The 13,848-nt window shown below is 42.8% G+C and overlaps 1 protein-coding gene across 11 annotated transcripts in view; it reads right to left on the bottom strand.

The window, feature by feature from the left end:
- Nucleotides 1-13,848, bottom strand: part of PLEKHA7 (pleckstrin homology domain containing A7) — a 211,191-nt gene that overhangs the window by 44,534 nt on the left and 152,809 nt on the right. For all 11 annotated transcript variants that reach the window (XR_014020499.1, XM_081280911.1, XM_081280908.1 and 8 more), the window contains one exon: nt 2,159-2,626. Coding sequence is in view for 10 of the 11 variants with exons in the window: in XM_081280911.1 (XP_081137037.1) it covers nt 2,159-2,626 (468 nt within the window). In the remaining variant the exon portion in view is untranslated. The remainder of the gene's footprint in view (nt 1-2,158; nt 2,627-13,848) is intronic.

Raw genomic sequence — 13,848 nt, forward strand, 5'->3', positions numbered from 1 at the left:
CTTGTTTAGCCAAGCAACAGTTTCTTAACTGTGGCCATATACTGGTGGGATCACCAGGAGAGCTCTTAAAACATACAATGCCTTGACTTTACCCCAGATCAATTAAAGCTCATGATCAAATTGCAAGGCCAGGATTAAGAATCATGGCTCTAAGCATTCTACCTTGGGTAAGTAACTACTGCCAGAGCCATCAGTTATCACCTCCAGAGCAATGACCACTAATCTCTCTACCGACTATACTCACATTCCTTATAACCTACTGGTCATTTTCTCCTGGACATGCCACATATACAGCACTCCCCATCAAGCTCACTTCCCTGGGCTGTGCATACACCTGGCTCAAGGCACCACATCTACCTATAAACCTGAACACCAAGTGCAGTTCCACCTGCAGCCCTCTCCACTGACATTCCAAAATGGAAATCCTGATTTTCTCCAAACCTATTCTTTGTTTAGCCTTTCTCATTTCAGCAACCACTTAGTTACTCAAGTCAAAATCTAGGGATCATCCTCATTCCTCTTTTCCCTTCAACCTGCACATCCAATGCATTAACAAACTTCATGATTTCCATCTTCAAAAATACCTCAAATCTTTTTATTTCTATTTCCATCATTACCAACCTGGACTATTGCAATAGCCTCCTCCTAGACTCTTATTTTCTTTGAAAAATATTAATCAGATCACATCACTTACCTGCTTAAAGACTTCCTGTGATTTCCCATTGTTTTTTCAAATAAAATTCAAATGCCTTACCTTGGAAAATGAGGACCCCACATGATACCACCCCTGCCAATTTTCTTTTTCTTTTTTTTTTTTAATTGGTTGTTCACAACATTACAAAGCTCTTGACATATCATACTTCATACATTAGACTGAACCAATTTTCTAACCTCTCTCAGCAGTGGGTCATCTTACACTCACTGCCTGAGTAGGGGTCACCTACCCCAGCACCAAGGAGAGCAGCTTCACTCCCCTGCCCGGGGCAGTAGCTTTCTATTTTCAATAAGACACAAAGTTGAAAGGGGAGGGGGAAAAAAAAAAGAAATGATACCTGGTCATTCCAAGGTGGGAGTGGGAAGGTATCTTAGTTACCAAATAAAAGGCCTTCCCTGGTTTGTTGCCTAGCTATGTCTCTCAATCACTTAAAGGGATTCCATTGTGATTTCTCTATGTCCATCCTCACAATAACCCAGCTAGACCAGATTAAGGGAGGGTCACAGCAATCCATGCATACAGCTCCACACATCTGAAAACAGGCCCAAACTGTTCCCTGAGGATTACCACAGTCTGCAGAGCCACAGGGAGACAGTCTGGGTCTCATCAACATTTTAGAACATGTCATCAGGCCTGTGGCACACTGAGCTCTGGTACATCTACCATTGCCTCTCCAGACCCTGGAGGGCTTTCTAAATTCACATTAGCTTTACTATCTCCTCTCCTTTCAGTGGTTTGTTTTCAGAAGGCTGAAGACAGTGAGGGAATTTGTCATGTCTTCATAATGAAGACAAAGTACAGTGGTTACTGGGGACAGCAGAGAAGCTGGGTGATCCTGGATTTTTCATGTTCATAAATGTGTCCTAATTAATTTAAAATTAGAATATGATGCAGATAGTGCTTTGCAAATAGCAAGAGATGCACCTCTTCTAAACAATTAAAGATCACTTCTTGAAGGAATGGGCTTGATAAAACCTAATGTCAACAGGGTCTGAGCACTTCTGCATGTGCCTAGAATGAAATCATGGATCTGTATTTACTTTCATTTCTACAAATATTTCTCAGGTGCAGAGAGAAAGAAGCAAAAGAGAAGATCCATTACTATCTCAAGAATGAATGGCTCAAGCATCTTCAAAGAGGAGCACAGACACCTTGGTGTAACTCTGTGTGGGCTTGGGAGACCCACAGACCCAGGTGTGAACTCTGGCTTTGCCTCTAGTCTCTGTACCCTGGGTAGGTTCCTTCACTTCTCTATGCCCCAGTTTCTCTGTCTATAAATTAGAGATATCATTCCTCCTTGCCAGGCTGTTAGAGGGATTTATGTAGATAATGGAGGTAAAGAGTTTAAGGCAGGCATTTACCCAGTGAGTGCTGAGGAAATGATAGCCATTGTTTCTACATTATTATGCCCATTATTAGCAAGATCCCGAGTCTACAACTGACCTTCTGCCATCTCCCTTCTGGGCCTTTGCCCAGGCCTCTGCCTGGGCCAGGCTGCTCTTCCTCTGGCTGTGCTTCTCTGGGTTGGCCCTTGGAGGAAAGGCCCGCTGGTACCCGCCAGTCCCGTTCTGCTCTCCTGGAGTATAGATGGGGAGCACACCATTCTTCTCTGCCCGCTGTGGCTGTGCCTGCTGGCCTCTCGGACCACTGGGTAAATCCACAAATAAGGAATCCTCCTCTGCTGGTGAATACGGGGACCTGGACTTGCTCCTGTCCCTCTTCCCCTCCAGTGGGTCCTTTTGAGAACGGTACCGCTCTTCCTCCTGCTCCCGCCTCTCAAAGCCGAAGGAATCATCATGGCCACAATGAGGACAATCTCTCGAATGTCCAGGTCCAACACGGCCACAGTCTCGACACAATTCTGTGTGGTTGGCTTGGGGCACTGCCTGCCGCTCCACCTTCTCCATGTCCCTGCAAAAAACAGCAACAAATTCAGCCAATTCCACAGCCAAGACTCCTTGATACATACATTACACTCACTCACCTCTGGGCCTTTGCACAGACTATTCTCTCTGCTTCAAACACCTTTCATGCCCCATCCTTCACTCTTTTGGGGATCTGGCTTAAATGTTACCTCCTCCAGGAAGCCACCCCTGACACAGACCCTTAATTTATGATGGCACCTTATGCTGACCCTATTGTTCGCTAATTATACTGGGAACCACACTCTGTGTTAGAGTACAGTTTCCTTTGGACTAGAGGCCTGATCATTGTGTATGTCCAGAACTTCTGCAAAATTACTGGTATGGAATGGCACTCTGTAAGTACTACTGCATAAAAGAACAAGTGATAATTTCATGAAATCCGTGACGTGTTCCCATCCTACTCTGTATTACTGATCCTGCCTTTCTGCTGTTTGTCCACATGGCTGTGTGGGGCAGTCCAGCTTGGAGCCCAAGATCCTGAGCCCAGGATCTCTTCTACTGGTGTCTAGCACAGACAAAAGTTAAACTGGCAACTTAATTAATACTTTTCAGATTTAGTAACAAGAGAACAGGCACCCCTCCATACAACCACTTTATCTTATCAGGGAACAGCTCAAACAGGAACCCAATAGCACTGACCTAATGATCCTATATTAGTCTGATTTTAGAGCTAAGGAAATGGAGACACAGAAGAAACCAATGATTTGGCCTAAATCATACAGGTGGAACTCAGTGACACCAGGGGTTAAACCCAGATGAACTCCAGAGCCCGTGTGCTCTAGCCTCTACTTCTACTGACTTTCTATATGTGTGTCTGTGGTTTGCCTCCATGCAAACCCAGCAATTATGAAGGAGAAGAGAGGATGATAGCTCAGGGTATGAACTGAGACTAGAGAAGGAGCTCTGGAACACAGCAGAGGGCTCATCTCCCACTGTAAACTGCCCCTCTTCCTCCTCCTTGGGATAAGTCCTAATTAAGTCTGCATTCCCACTGGAGTCTGAGGAACATACTCTAGCCCAGATGGACTAGAAAAAGATGCTAATGGGGCGGCAGTCCAGCTGCACTCCTTGGTAAAAAGGTTCTGGTCTTAAGCTGCTTCTCTCTCTCTCCCCTCTCTCTCTCTCTCTCTCTCTCTCTCTCTCTCTCTCAATTGGCCTATAGTTTTTATTTGGGAATATTTTTATCAGGTTTTGGCATTAAGATATTCTAGCTCTGTAGAATTTACTGGGGGAGTGTTCATTCTTTCCTATGATCTGAAATTTTTTTAAAAAAAAATTATTTGTTAAGATGCATCACTCAAAAATGGTCAAGCCAGTAGGGTCTCCATTTCAATCTCAGAAAATATAATGGAAATACTGCTACATTTACATCTCAACAGCCAGACCCCAGGTATCCTTGCAGCAACCTTAGAACCTCAGCTACTAACAATCAGCACAGTTCAGAATCAACCCAATCTGGGAAACAAAATATTAGTATGAAGTGAAAATACACTCCCAGCACAATTTAGGCATGGAGAACTGAGAAAAGCAATCATGCTTCTGTCAATGTCCTAATGCCCTTTTCCATGGATATCCTAAGACTTGTGAGAAAAAAATAATAATAATAATGCTCCTTAAGACCTCCCTTTATTCATCACTAGGGGACTTCCTTCCTTCCCATCCACACCTTCATCCATTGCCCTTCTGATAACAGCATTATTTTCATTTAGGGATCCCCCCACTCCAGTCCACATAGTTTGGGCCCTGCTGTCTCTGCTACTCTTTGTCCCCCTGAGGCCTCAGAGTTTCAGTGACTGGTTCATGGCCCAACCCAGGCCAATTAGAGTTAGCCCTGGGACTTTGGCTAGAGCTACTCTTGAGAGCTGCTGCAACTATGTGGAAAGACACTGAGAATGAAGCCAACACCAAAGAAAGCAACTAGAGAGAAATAGAGTCATACTAGGCCCGAGGTCCCAGATAGAGCCACACCTAAACCAAATACATTCTCAAACTTTCTGGTTGAGAACCAATAAACTCCTTTTCTCATTAAGACTTTGGTTTTTATTACTTATATTGGAAGGACTGTTACATCATTTTATAATGACACTCTGAAATAGTGACCTCTAAGAACCTCTCCACTGCTAACATTCAGTGGGTCTACCAGCTCCAGAAGTAAGAAAATATGAGAAATATTCAGGGACCTCTACTTCAAGAAAAATTGATTCTTACACAGGCTTAGGAAGGGGCACCTCTGTTACACAAGGTGTGCATATTGAAATTAAACTTTCCTTCCTTCCTTTACTCCTCATCAGTGTAACCCACCAGCATCCATCAAGTTGGCTAACATGGCTCTTATGTTCTTTACTATTTCAGGAAACCACCCATGGAGGATGTGCTCAGGCTGCCATTGAGATGATGAAAGCTCGGCCTTCTGGGTCGAGGAAGCTTTATGACCCAGCACACCACTTTGGATTCACTTGCTCCAATACTTCCAAGTGGTTACTCCAATTGGGAAACCCAAGTAACTATCTTCTTGTTATTCATACCCCAGAGACAAACAGCACCTTGTCATTAAGAGCCAGATAGGAAATAAACATGCCACCAACATGTATGGCATTAGAACTGAAGGGAAATGAGGGCTTCTTCAGCTTCAGAACCTAAGGATTATAAGTGCAATGTCTCAGCCCAACAAATTGTATTTGCTTTTTTTTTAAATTTTTAATTTATTTTTTTAGTTTTCAGCAGACACAACATCTTTGTTTGTATGTGGTGCTGAGGATCGAACCCAGGCCACCCGCATGCCAGGCGAGCACGCTACTGCTTGAGCCACATCCCCAGCCCCTGTATTTGCTTTCTTTACTAACCAACCACCATGGGTTTACTGAACACCTATCCATGCCTTATTGGGACAGACACCTGGGGTATAAGAAAGTAGTAGGGAAAATAGCCTCTGCCTTTAAAGCCATATGACTCTCAAGTTCAAGTTAGCCATGGTAACATTTAATAGTATTCTTATAAATACTTAACTTTACAACATGGAGTTTGTTAGTCTCCTCTAGCCTGGGAGTTTATTTTATAACAAAAATCATAGTCCTTACTGCATGTGTACGTATGAGGATACATGCTAGTAATTCCTGGAAATCAATTTTATAGGGATTATATATCCTTTTCTTCAGATTAATACCAGCACTCAATGCAAAACAAACCTTTAGAGGGTGGCTAAAAGGATGGTAGTCTGCTTGTCATCGAGCAGTTTACTTCTGGGTTATAAACAGCTCCTTATTCCCCCAGTTCCTAGGACTTACATAATATGCACCTTTGGTCCCACAATGTTCAGGTTGTGGCTGCAGGTGAGAAAGGTGCAGGTAATGTTCCATATTGCCCAACCTTCCCTGAATTAAACATTTAACATCCTAAGCTATGAGATCTAAGGCCAAAAAGAGTTTTTAGTTTCCTCCTTGCATTCTCAACAACTTAACACATAACTTCTCAAGTCAGGAGACTTATCACAAAAGAGATCTGCAATGCTCAATTCAGCACAATGGTGGGAAAGAATGAAGCACCCCTTGGCTGTCTAAGACTGTGTCATTCAGAGGACTTGGCCAGGAAGAGCACAGATGCTCAGCTAAGATGACACAAGCCTTTCCAGATGAGCTGTTGTTTCTGTGCAGGTCATCACTACCATCATGAACAAATAGATCAGTGATGGTCCAAAACCACAGAGAATTCCTGACACTCAGTGACCATTTTGTTCATATGTTTCACTTTTTAAAAACAACAACCCAGCAGGGAGTTGTGCCACACACCTGTAATCCCAGTGGTTTGGGAAGCTGAGAAGGAGGATTGCAAGTTCAAGGCCAGCCTCAGCACTTAGCAAGGCCCTAACCAACTTGGTAAAACACTGTCAAAATTTAAAAAAAGATAAATAAAAATTTAAAAAGAGCTAGGGGTGTTGTTCAATGGCTTAGTACCCGGTACCAAAAAAGATAAAATCAGAGGGCATAGGGCTTAGAGCCAGTCAATTGTGAATTCAAGAACAGACTCTATCACAGTTGAGCTGAGTGACCTTGGGCAAGTGACCTCTCCAATATCATGTTTCTCATCTGTGAAATGGGATAACAGGCTCTGCTTCCTTGTGAGAATTAGAGAGAATATACAGAAAGATGTTGTACTATCCAACATTTATTCTTTTCTTCTTTGCCCCATTTTTTTTTCAAAGCAACAGTATATCCAGCAAAAAACTTATATTTCCCAGTCTCCCTTGAAGCTGAGAGTGGTCATATGTAACACTGGCCCAGTTAATAAGTGTAAGCAGAAATTGTTGGGTGGGTCTTCCAGTAAAGTCCTTAAAAGAACACAGGCTTAGATAACCCTTCTCTTCTTCTTGCCTGAAATTTAAACTCTATTGGATGGCAAGGTAACAAAAATGAGGATGAAAATCACACACTAAAACTTGGGCATAAAGAACTCAGGGTTCCTGATAGCATCATGAAGCTACTGTACCAGCCTAGATACCCTACCTCCAGATTCCTGGAGAAAACTAAAACCCCATTTGATTATGCCACCTTAATTATTCCCCCAGTTCCTAGGACTTATTAGGGATATTTCATTGTTAGTAACTAAATGTACTTCCTAACCAAGGAGAGAGGCTAAGCTTATAATAGGATGAAGCTGGGTCCGTTCATTTTCTGCACATCACAAAATGCTGTGTCTGCTTAGAACAAATTCTTATTTCTCCCTGCAAATCGCAAGAACACTTATTTCTCATTGGCAATACTTATCTTATTCCTTTTCTTACCAAGAACTTGGAACTTAAAAGATCTTACCAAGTAGTTGTGCACTAACTATTATTTTGTCCTGTCTCTAAACCCTTTATCTTACCAGGCAATAAATAATAGAATTTCCTGCTATCTTAATTCTAAAAATACACAGACACACCCTACATATGTCAAATGTCATTCAAAGGTTGAGGCAGGAACAGGAATGACAGCATGAAGGGGCTTGTGTCCTCCTGGCAGGCACAGTTCTTCTATTGTATTACCATTGGAGGGATTTCCACCCCAATCATCTTACCTACATGGCCAAACTAGCAGTTAAGAACAGGGTCAGGCCACTGATGTTTTGGAGGCTTTGATCAAAGCCAGGTCAAGAGGGACATTCTGCCATGAGAAGCTGGCTTAGCCTATGTTGACAGATTCTGAGTTCTGAGCACTGATCCCCAGTCTCTGAAGCAGTGTAGGCTCACAAATCAGAACCCACCCTGGACACAATCAACAGACTTGTACAAAAGGTTGAAGAGAAAAGGGCCCAAAGTATCTGGAGAGCATTCAGGAAAGCTTGCTCGCTCAAATTAGTTCCTAGTATGTGAGGAAAGCGTTGGTGGAAAGTAACCGAGACAGAAATTGGTCTCTTCTTTCCCTTAGAGTTAAACAGGTCAGTCCCCCTGGAATGGGGGAAGATATCCTGATAACTTTCATGTTCAGCCTGCTCTACCTGAATTAACAATAGAGGGCCAAATGGCTCTGGCAGCACACTCCAGAACTCTCCAGGCTGCTGCCCCCAAAGATGGAGGCTGCGAAATAAATGAAATAGCCCAACTGCCAAGCGGAGGCTGCCTCTTGCATCAGCAGAGTGGCTATTGGCAAAATCCCTTGTGAAGTTGTAAGGACTGACAAACCAGACAAAGAAAAGAGAAAAGACATTCAATGGCTGCTAGGTCTCTCCACTATATTCATTTCTGCCTGAAGAATCCTTCTCTCTTCCTTCCACCTGGGCAAGTCACACAACCTGTCTTAGCTTAGCCTCAGCCAGTCTGAAGCTCTGGAACATGCTACCTTCATTGACTTTCCACCTCTCTACAGCAGTCAAGGTATTATTATTATTTTTTTAAATGTCCAATGTTTGGTTGCTGATATATGATGCGTCCTACTGTGTACCAGGAATTTGACAGAGACCATCTCGAATCCTTACAGCAATTCTGCAAAGTCAGGACTGTCAAGCCCAGAGAGGCAGAGGCACTCACATGAGTAAACATATTACTTATGATAAATTATCTCTAATGAAGGATAGGGACAATGGCAATGGCAGCTATCACTAACTATACATGAAATGAAAACCTGAGCTAAGCACTTTATTAACTCTTCTTATCACACAAATCCATAAGGCAGGAGATGTTATTATTCTTTCATTACAGGTAATGAAAGTGAAGTTCAAAGAGGTTGACCAACTTGCCCTGAATCATACACAAGTGACATAAAGAGGACTTGAATCCCACCTGAACTGACTCCAAAGCCCTGCACCAGGCTAAAAAACGTGTCTATAAAGTACTTATTCTGCTGAGGGTCCAAGGGGTTTATCCAGCCTCCGGGGTTAGCCTCAGGGGTTGCCCTGCCAAACATTACCCAAGGAGATCAGAATGTGAAGGCAAAAGATGCAATTATTCAAACAAGTACAGAGAGCCTGGTGTGTGGGGGCGCTTTCTGAATAGGCTGGTTCCCTATGCACAAATCCTAGAAGAGTGAGTGTTCAGATTGCTCCCAGTCATCCTAGGTCCTTATTTGAACGTCTTATAGGTGAAGGTTTCACAGCTATTTTGTTCATTCATTCATACCTGCTTGGCCAGCCAAACATCCATGCACTTATCCATAACTGAACACTTACTATTCTAGGCACTGATGAATGAGTTTATTGTTTTCAAGTAGCTTAAAGTCTGATAGGGATGACAATGAAAAAGTAGGCCCATAACTTAAGCACGAAAGATCTATGACTAAGGAACGAAGATCTGAAGAATGTGTTGGAGTAATCCTGGTAAGGGTGAGAGGGCTGGGGTTGAAGATGAGCAAAGCCCAGAGGAATCCTGGCACCTCATGTGAGACTTCTATCTTCCTCCCAGATCTTATCACAGTCTATTTTCCCTCTTGCTCACTTTGATTCAGCTACACCGCTAAGCTCATTCTTGCTTCAGGGCACTTGCACATGCCATTCCTTCTGCCAAGAATGCCTTTCCTCAAAGTTTTGCAAATTTGACTTATATCAATCTGGCCTCACCTCTACATCATCCTCTTATAGAGGACTTCCCCTGACCACCAAACAGAATGGGCTATTCCCTTTCCCTGGTCCCACCCTCCCCTATCTCATGTTTTACTGTCTTCATGCATAGATCATGATAAAAATTTTCTTGTTAATTCATCACCTGTTTATGGCTTACTTCTCCTCGCTCCTCTCCAGAATATAAATTGCACGGGACTTTGCTTCTCTCTTTAAACACTGCCACGTTTATCAGTGTTTAACCCACAATATGCCCTCAATAAATATGTATAGATGAATGCATGAACAAGCGCACTGGGTTTCACGTTGCTGAAATTCCAATATGGCTGAGACACGGAATGAGAATGGCAAGAGGTAAACCAAATATGTTTGTAGGGACCAGGCCCATACAGCCCTGCCAAGGAAATTGGATTTTACTCCAAAGGTGACTAGATTTTAAATTTCTTTGGTCCTGAAACAGAGTTACAGTAACACCAGAAAGGCTCAGAGACTGAAAAAATGGGAGAGTTGTTTTCTGCTATGCCCTTCTGTCTGAATCACTTGTCAGTTTTGAGAGCTGGGAAAGCAAATGGACCTCCTTGTTTAGTACTTCAGTTTGGTAGAGAGGACAAAGCACCCTTAGATAAATTGGGGATACAGATTTCAAGGAGGCTCTAGGGAATCAAAAATCAGAATCCAGGGTCAGATGAGTGGCAGAATATGGAAATGAAAGAGAAGCAATTATGGAAAGAGGGAGGGAAGCAGACTCTACTAGCAGGGCTCGCTGCGATCCCCTTAAAAGCATGTGGTGTGGGGTGAGGGCACTATCATGGGACTCAGAAGCCAGTGCAGAAAACAAGAAGACAAAGGTAGGAGGAGAAGCAAGGGACCCTCAGCTCTGCTCCTGAGCCACATAATTTTAACAGGAAGAGGCTGGAGGAGGCAGGAGTTGACGAGCAGGCTGGGGGTAGTGCTGCAGGGAGCCTGGACTGCCAAGCCACAACTCACATGGCAAGAGGAGGGGGACATCCTGGCAAGGGAAAGTGTGTGATTTGCTCACAGGACACTCATGATCAACATGATCTAGAGGATTAATGATGAAACTAGAAGAGTGTTTGGTGGGGGGAGGGGGGATATCACCAAGCCAAACATCATAAAAGCCAGCATATCTGCTATGGAGCACCTACTATGTCTCTCAGGCCTCTGCTAAGTAAGCACCTTATATTTTCATTCATTTAATCCTTGTAAAGATCCTATGAACTCAGGAAAACTGATATTTTTAAAACACACATAACTTGTATAAGAGTTTATAGCTAGAAAGCAGGAGAGTTAGGATTTGAACCCAAGTCTATCTGAAATCAGAAACTAAGCTCTAGGAGGAGACAAAAGAAACAGAAGAAATAGGAAGTGAGGGTGAATCAGCCAGCCTAGACAATGGTTGCTGGTGCACCCTTTACTTCATTTACTTCATTCTAACAAGCCATTCTGGGTCCTCTGTCCATAGCCCTGACCTTTCCTTGGAAACCCATCCTCTCCTCTCAATCCCTTATAGCCTGAGCCTTTGTCCCCAGAAGTGAGACATGCTAATCAGCCTGTGCCAATCAGCATGATGCATCCCTGGCCACAGTGGATGGTTTACAACATATATGTGCTCTCAGCCTGTCTACTCTGGATGGATCTCAGAGCTCTGGACAAGACTCTGGTTCTTTCCTGCTGACTTTAACCTTGATGGCCAAGTCTGGGGTTACTGCAGTTATCTTACCCCCATATCCTGGATGTGCCAGGGACCTTCCCGTGGAGCTCAAGACTAAATCCAACCTAGAGGTGGGCAGAGCCCAGGGCCTGAGAGAATGATTTATAATGACATTGTCTGAGCTCTGAACCCAGCTGTTCTGAAGCTGGATCTATCTTGAGCTTTTCAGTGACATGAACCAATGATTTTCCCTCTTTAAAGGTAGATTGTTCTATGCTTTCATTCACCTGCAATCATGAGTGCTATTAATACACCATCATTCACCAAGAAAGCAATACCTATATGAATGAGGACAGAAGGATCTGGGTGAGAATCACAGAGGGAGAGAACAAAAGCTACCCCTGGGGCCACCCACTTACAGAGAGTGGTTCTGCAATGCACAAGACCAGACTAGAGTAGAGGCAAGATTCAGTCTGCCTGACAGATAATTTTAACTAACCAAATGTCTGAACATCTTATTCTGGAAAAACAGAACATTTAATAAGTCTTTATTGCTTGGCTGACAATTTCTCCTCTCAAGAACTTAAGGGAAAATGTTATTATGTCTTTATTATTCTGGCTTGAAAGATAGAACAAGTTTTTTAGTTTTGTTTTTTATCCTTTTTCTTTTTTAAGAGGGAAGGAATCTTGGACAAACATGATCATGGAGTTTTAAGAGTTTATTAAAAGCAAAACAGGAATAAATTTCAAAAAGTTTAGAGAAAAGTTAGAGACAATACAATGGCCTGAGACCATAAAAGGAAAAGATCCCTTCTAAAACCAAAAGATGACAGCTAATTACATATTCTTCAGGTAAGAAGAGTAAAAAATATCCAAATCATGGCTAGCAAATTAATCCTCGAGAGGCAAATGTCATTTGTCAATCACAGCACCTTTTCCTGTTAAGGCCCATGTTATTCTCAAATTTTCTTTTACCCAGTACTCTAGTTACTAGTTGGCCACAATGCATTGAACAAAGCTGGAACATAAAAAGAAACCCTCTGACTTTACATAAAGTGTAAGGGCTGGGGTTGTGGCTCAGCGGTGGAACGCTTGCCTGGCACATGTGAGGCCCTAGGTTTTATCCTCAGCACCACATAAAAATAAATAAGTAAAATAAAGGCATTGTGTCCAACTATAACTAAAAAGTAAATATTAAAAAAATTTAAAAAAAAAGAATAATGTGTGTCTGGGGGGGAGGGGGGCATTAGGGATCAGCATGTGTACCAAGAATAAGTTGTGTCAAACCTATTCAGTTTCTTTCTCCTAGGAAATGCTAATGACATTGTGAACAAACACCTGCAGGCTACTTGGAGAAGCTTTCATGTCATCTAAGCACCACAGAATAATTCAGGCTGGATGACAATGCTAGAAGGTAGAGTCAAAACCGACTGAATACCTGTAGTAAAGAGCTACTGGTTCAGGGCCCATGGGGAAACTGCTCAGTCTTTGGTTCTGTCCTGCTCAGCATATTCATTCATTCATTCTTTCAACCTGTTACTCAATAGTCATTTGAGAGCTTGTGTCAGATGTTGTGCGGAAGACACAAAGATAATTCCCGTGTGGAGCCTAGGATACCGAAAAGACGACAGAAGGGGAGATAAAACCCAGTGTGATAAATGCTTGGGCTGTGGTGTTATAGGGAGCTCTGGAGAATAGGGCCTGACCCCAACCTGCCCTGTTGAAGGAGATAACTATATATCAATAGTTTATCTGCCTCGAGAAAGAGAGCATAATGCTGGGAAATAACATGAATGCCAAAAATTACACAATCGGAAGTTAGAAAAGGTTGAAAAGTTAAAATTCATCATGTGAAATTCATTTGTAGTCACTCAAACATTGCACTTTTAGGTTGCTGGAGAAGGCCCACTTCAAGCCTCACTGAAAGAACATTGTCCAAGGAGCCTGTACACCAATGGGACCCATATCCAATGAGGACTAGCTAAATATATACTAAACTTCTTTGGGGCTTTTCTGTTCTCTCTCTGAGTCTCCAACTCCGCTCTTACTCCTCCTTAGCATTTTCTCAGGGTGTCATCTATAACTAACAGACTCAGGAATTTCAAGATCCCCCACTATATCCTTGGTTGGGCCACTCAAGGAAAGAAGCACTAAACATGGTAGGCAGCTATAGCACACTTTCAGTTGGTAAGACCTTTCTTGCCAACCATGTTCCCTTCTGCAATCTGGTGCCCCGGTTGTACCCTCTACCACACAGAAAAGAATAAAAATAGAGAAGCACAAATATACCAGTTCCCATGGCTGTATATCCCAGGCAGCTGGTACACCCCTCCAGACCTTAGTGTTTCTATCTAGTAAAGAAAGGGGAACTTCCACCTGGGGTGGGCAACTTGTGTTAGTTGTTTATGGATTCTCCTAGAGGCACTCATTGTTAAAAAGAATTTCAAAGAGAGGAATGATTAGTACCAGGGAGTAAACAGTGGAATTTCAGGAATCAGAGGATTTATTTG

The sequence above is a fragment of the Spermophilus citellus genome, assembly GCF_964194105.1.
Source record: "Spermophilus citellus genome assembly, chromosome: 2".
In the NCBI taxonomy this organism is placed as follows: domain Eukaryota; kingdom Metazoa; phylum Chordata; class Mammalia; order Rodentia; family Sciuridae; genus Spermophilus; species Spermophilus citellus.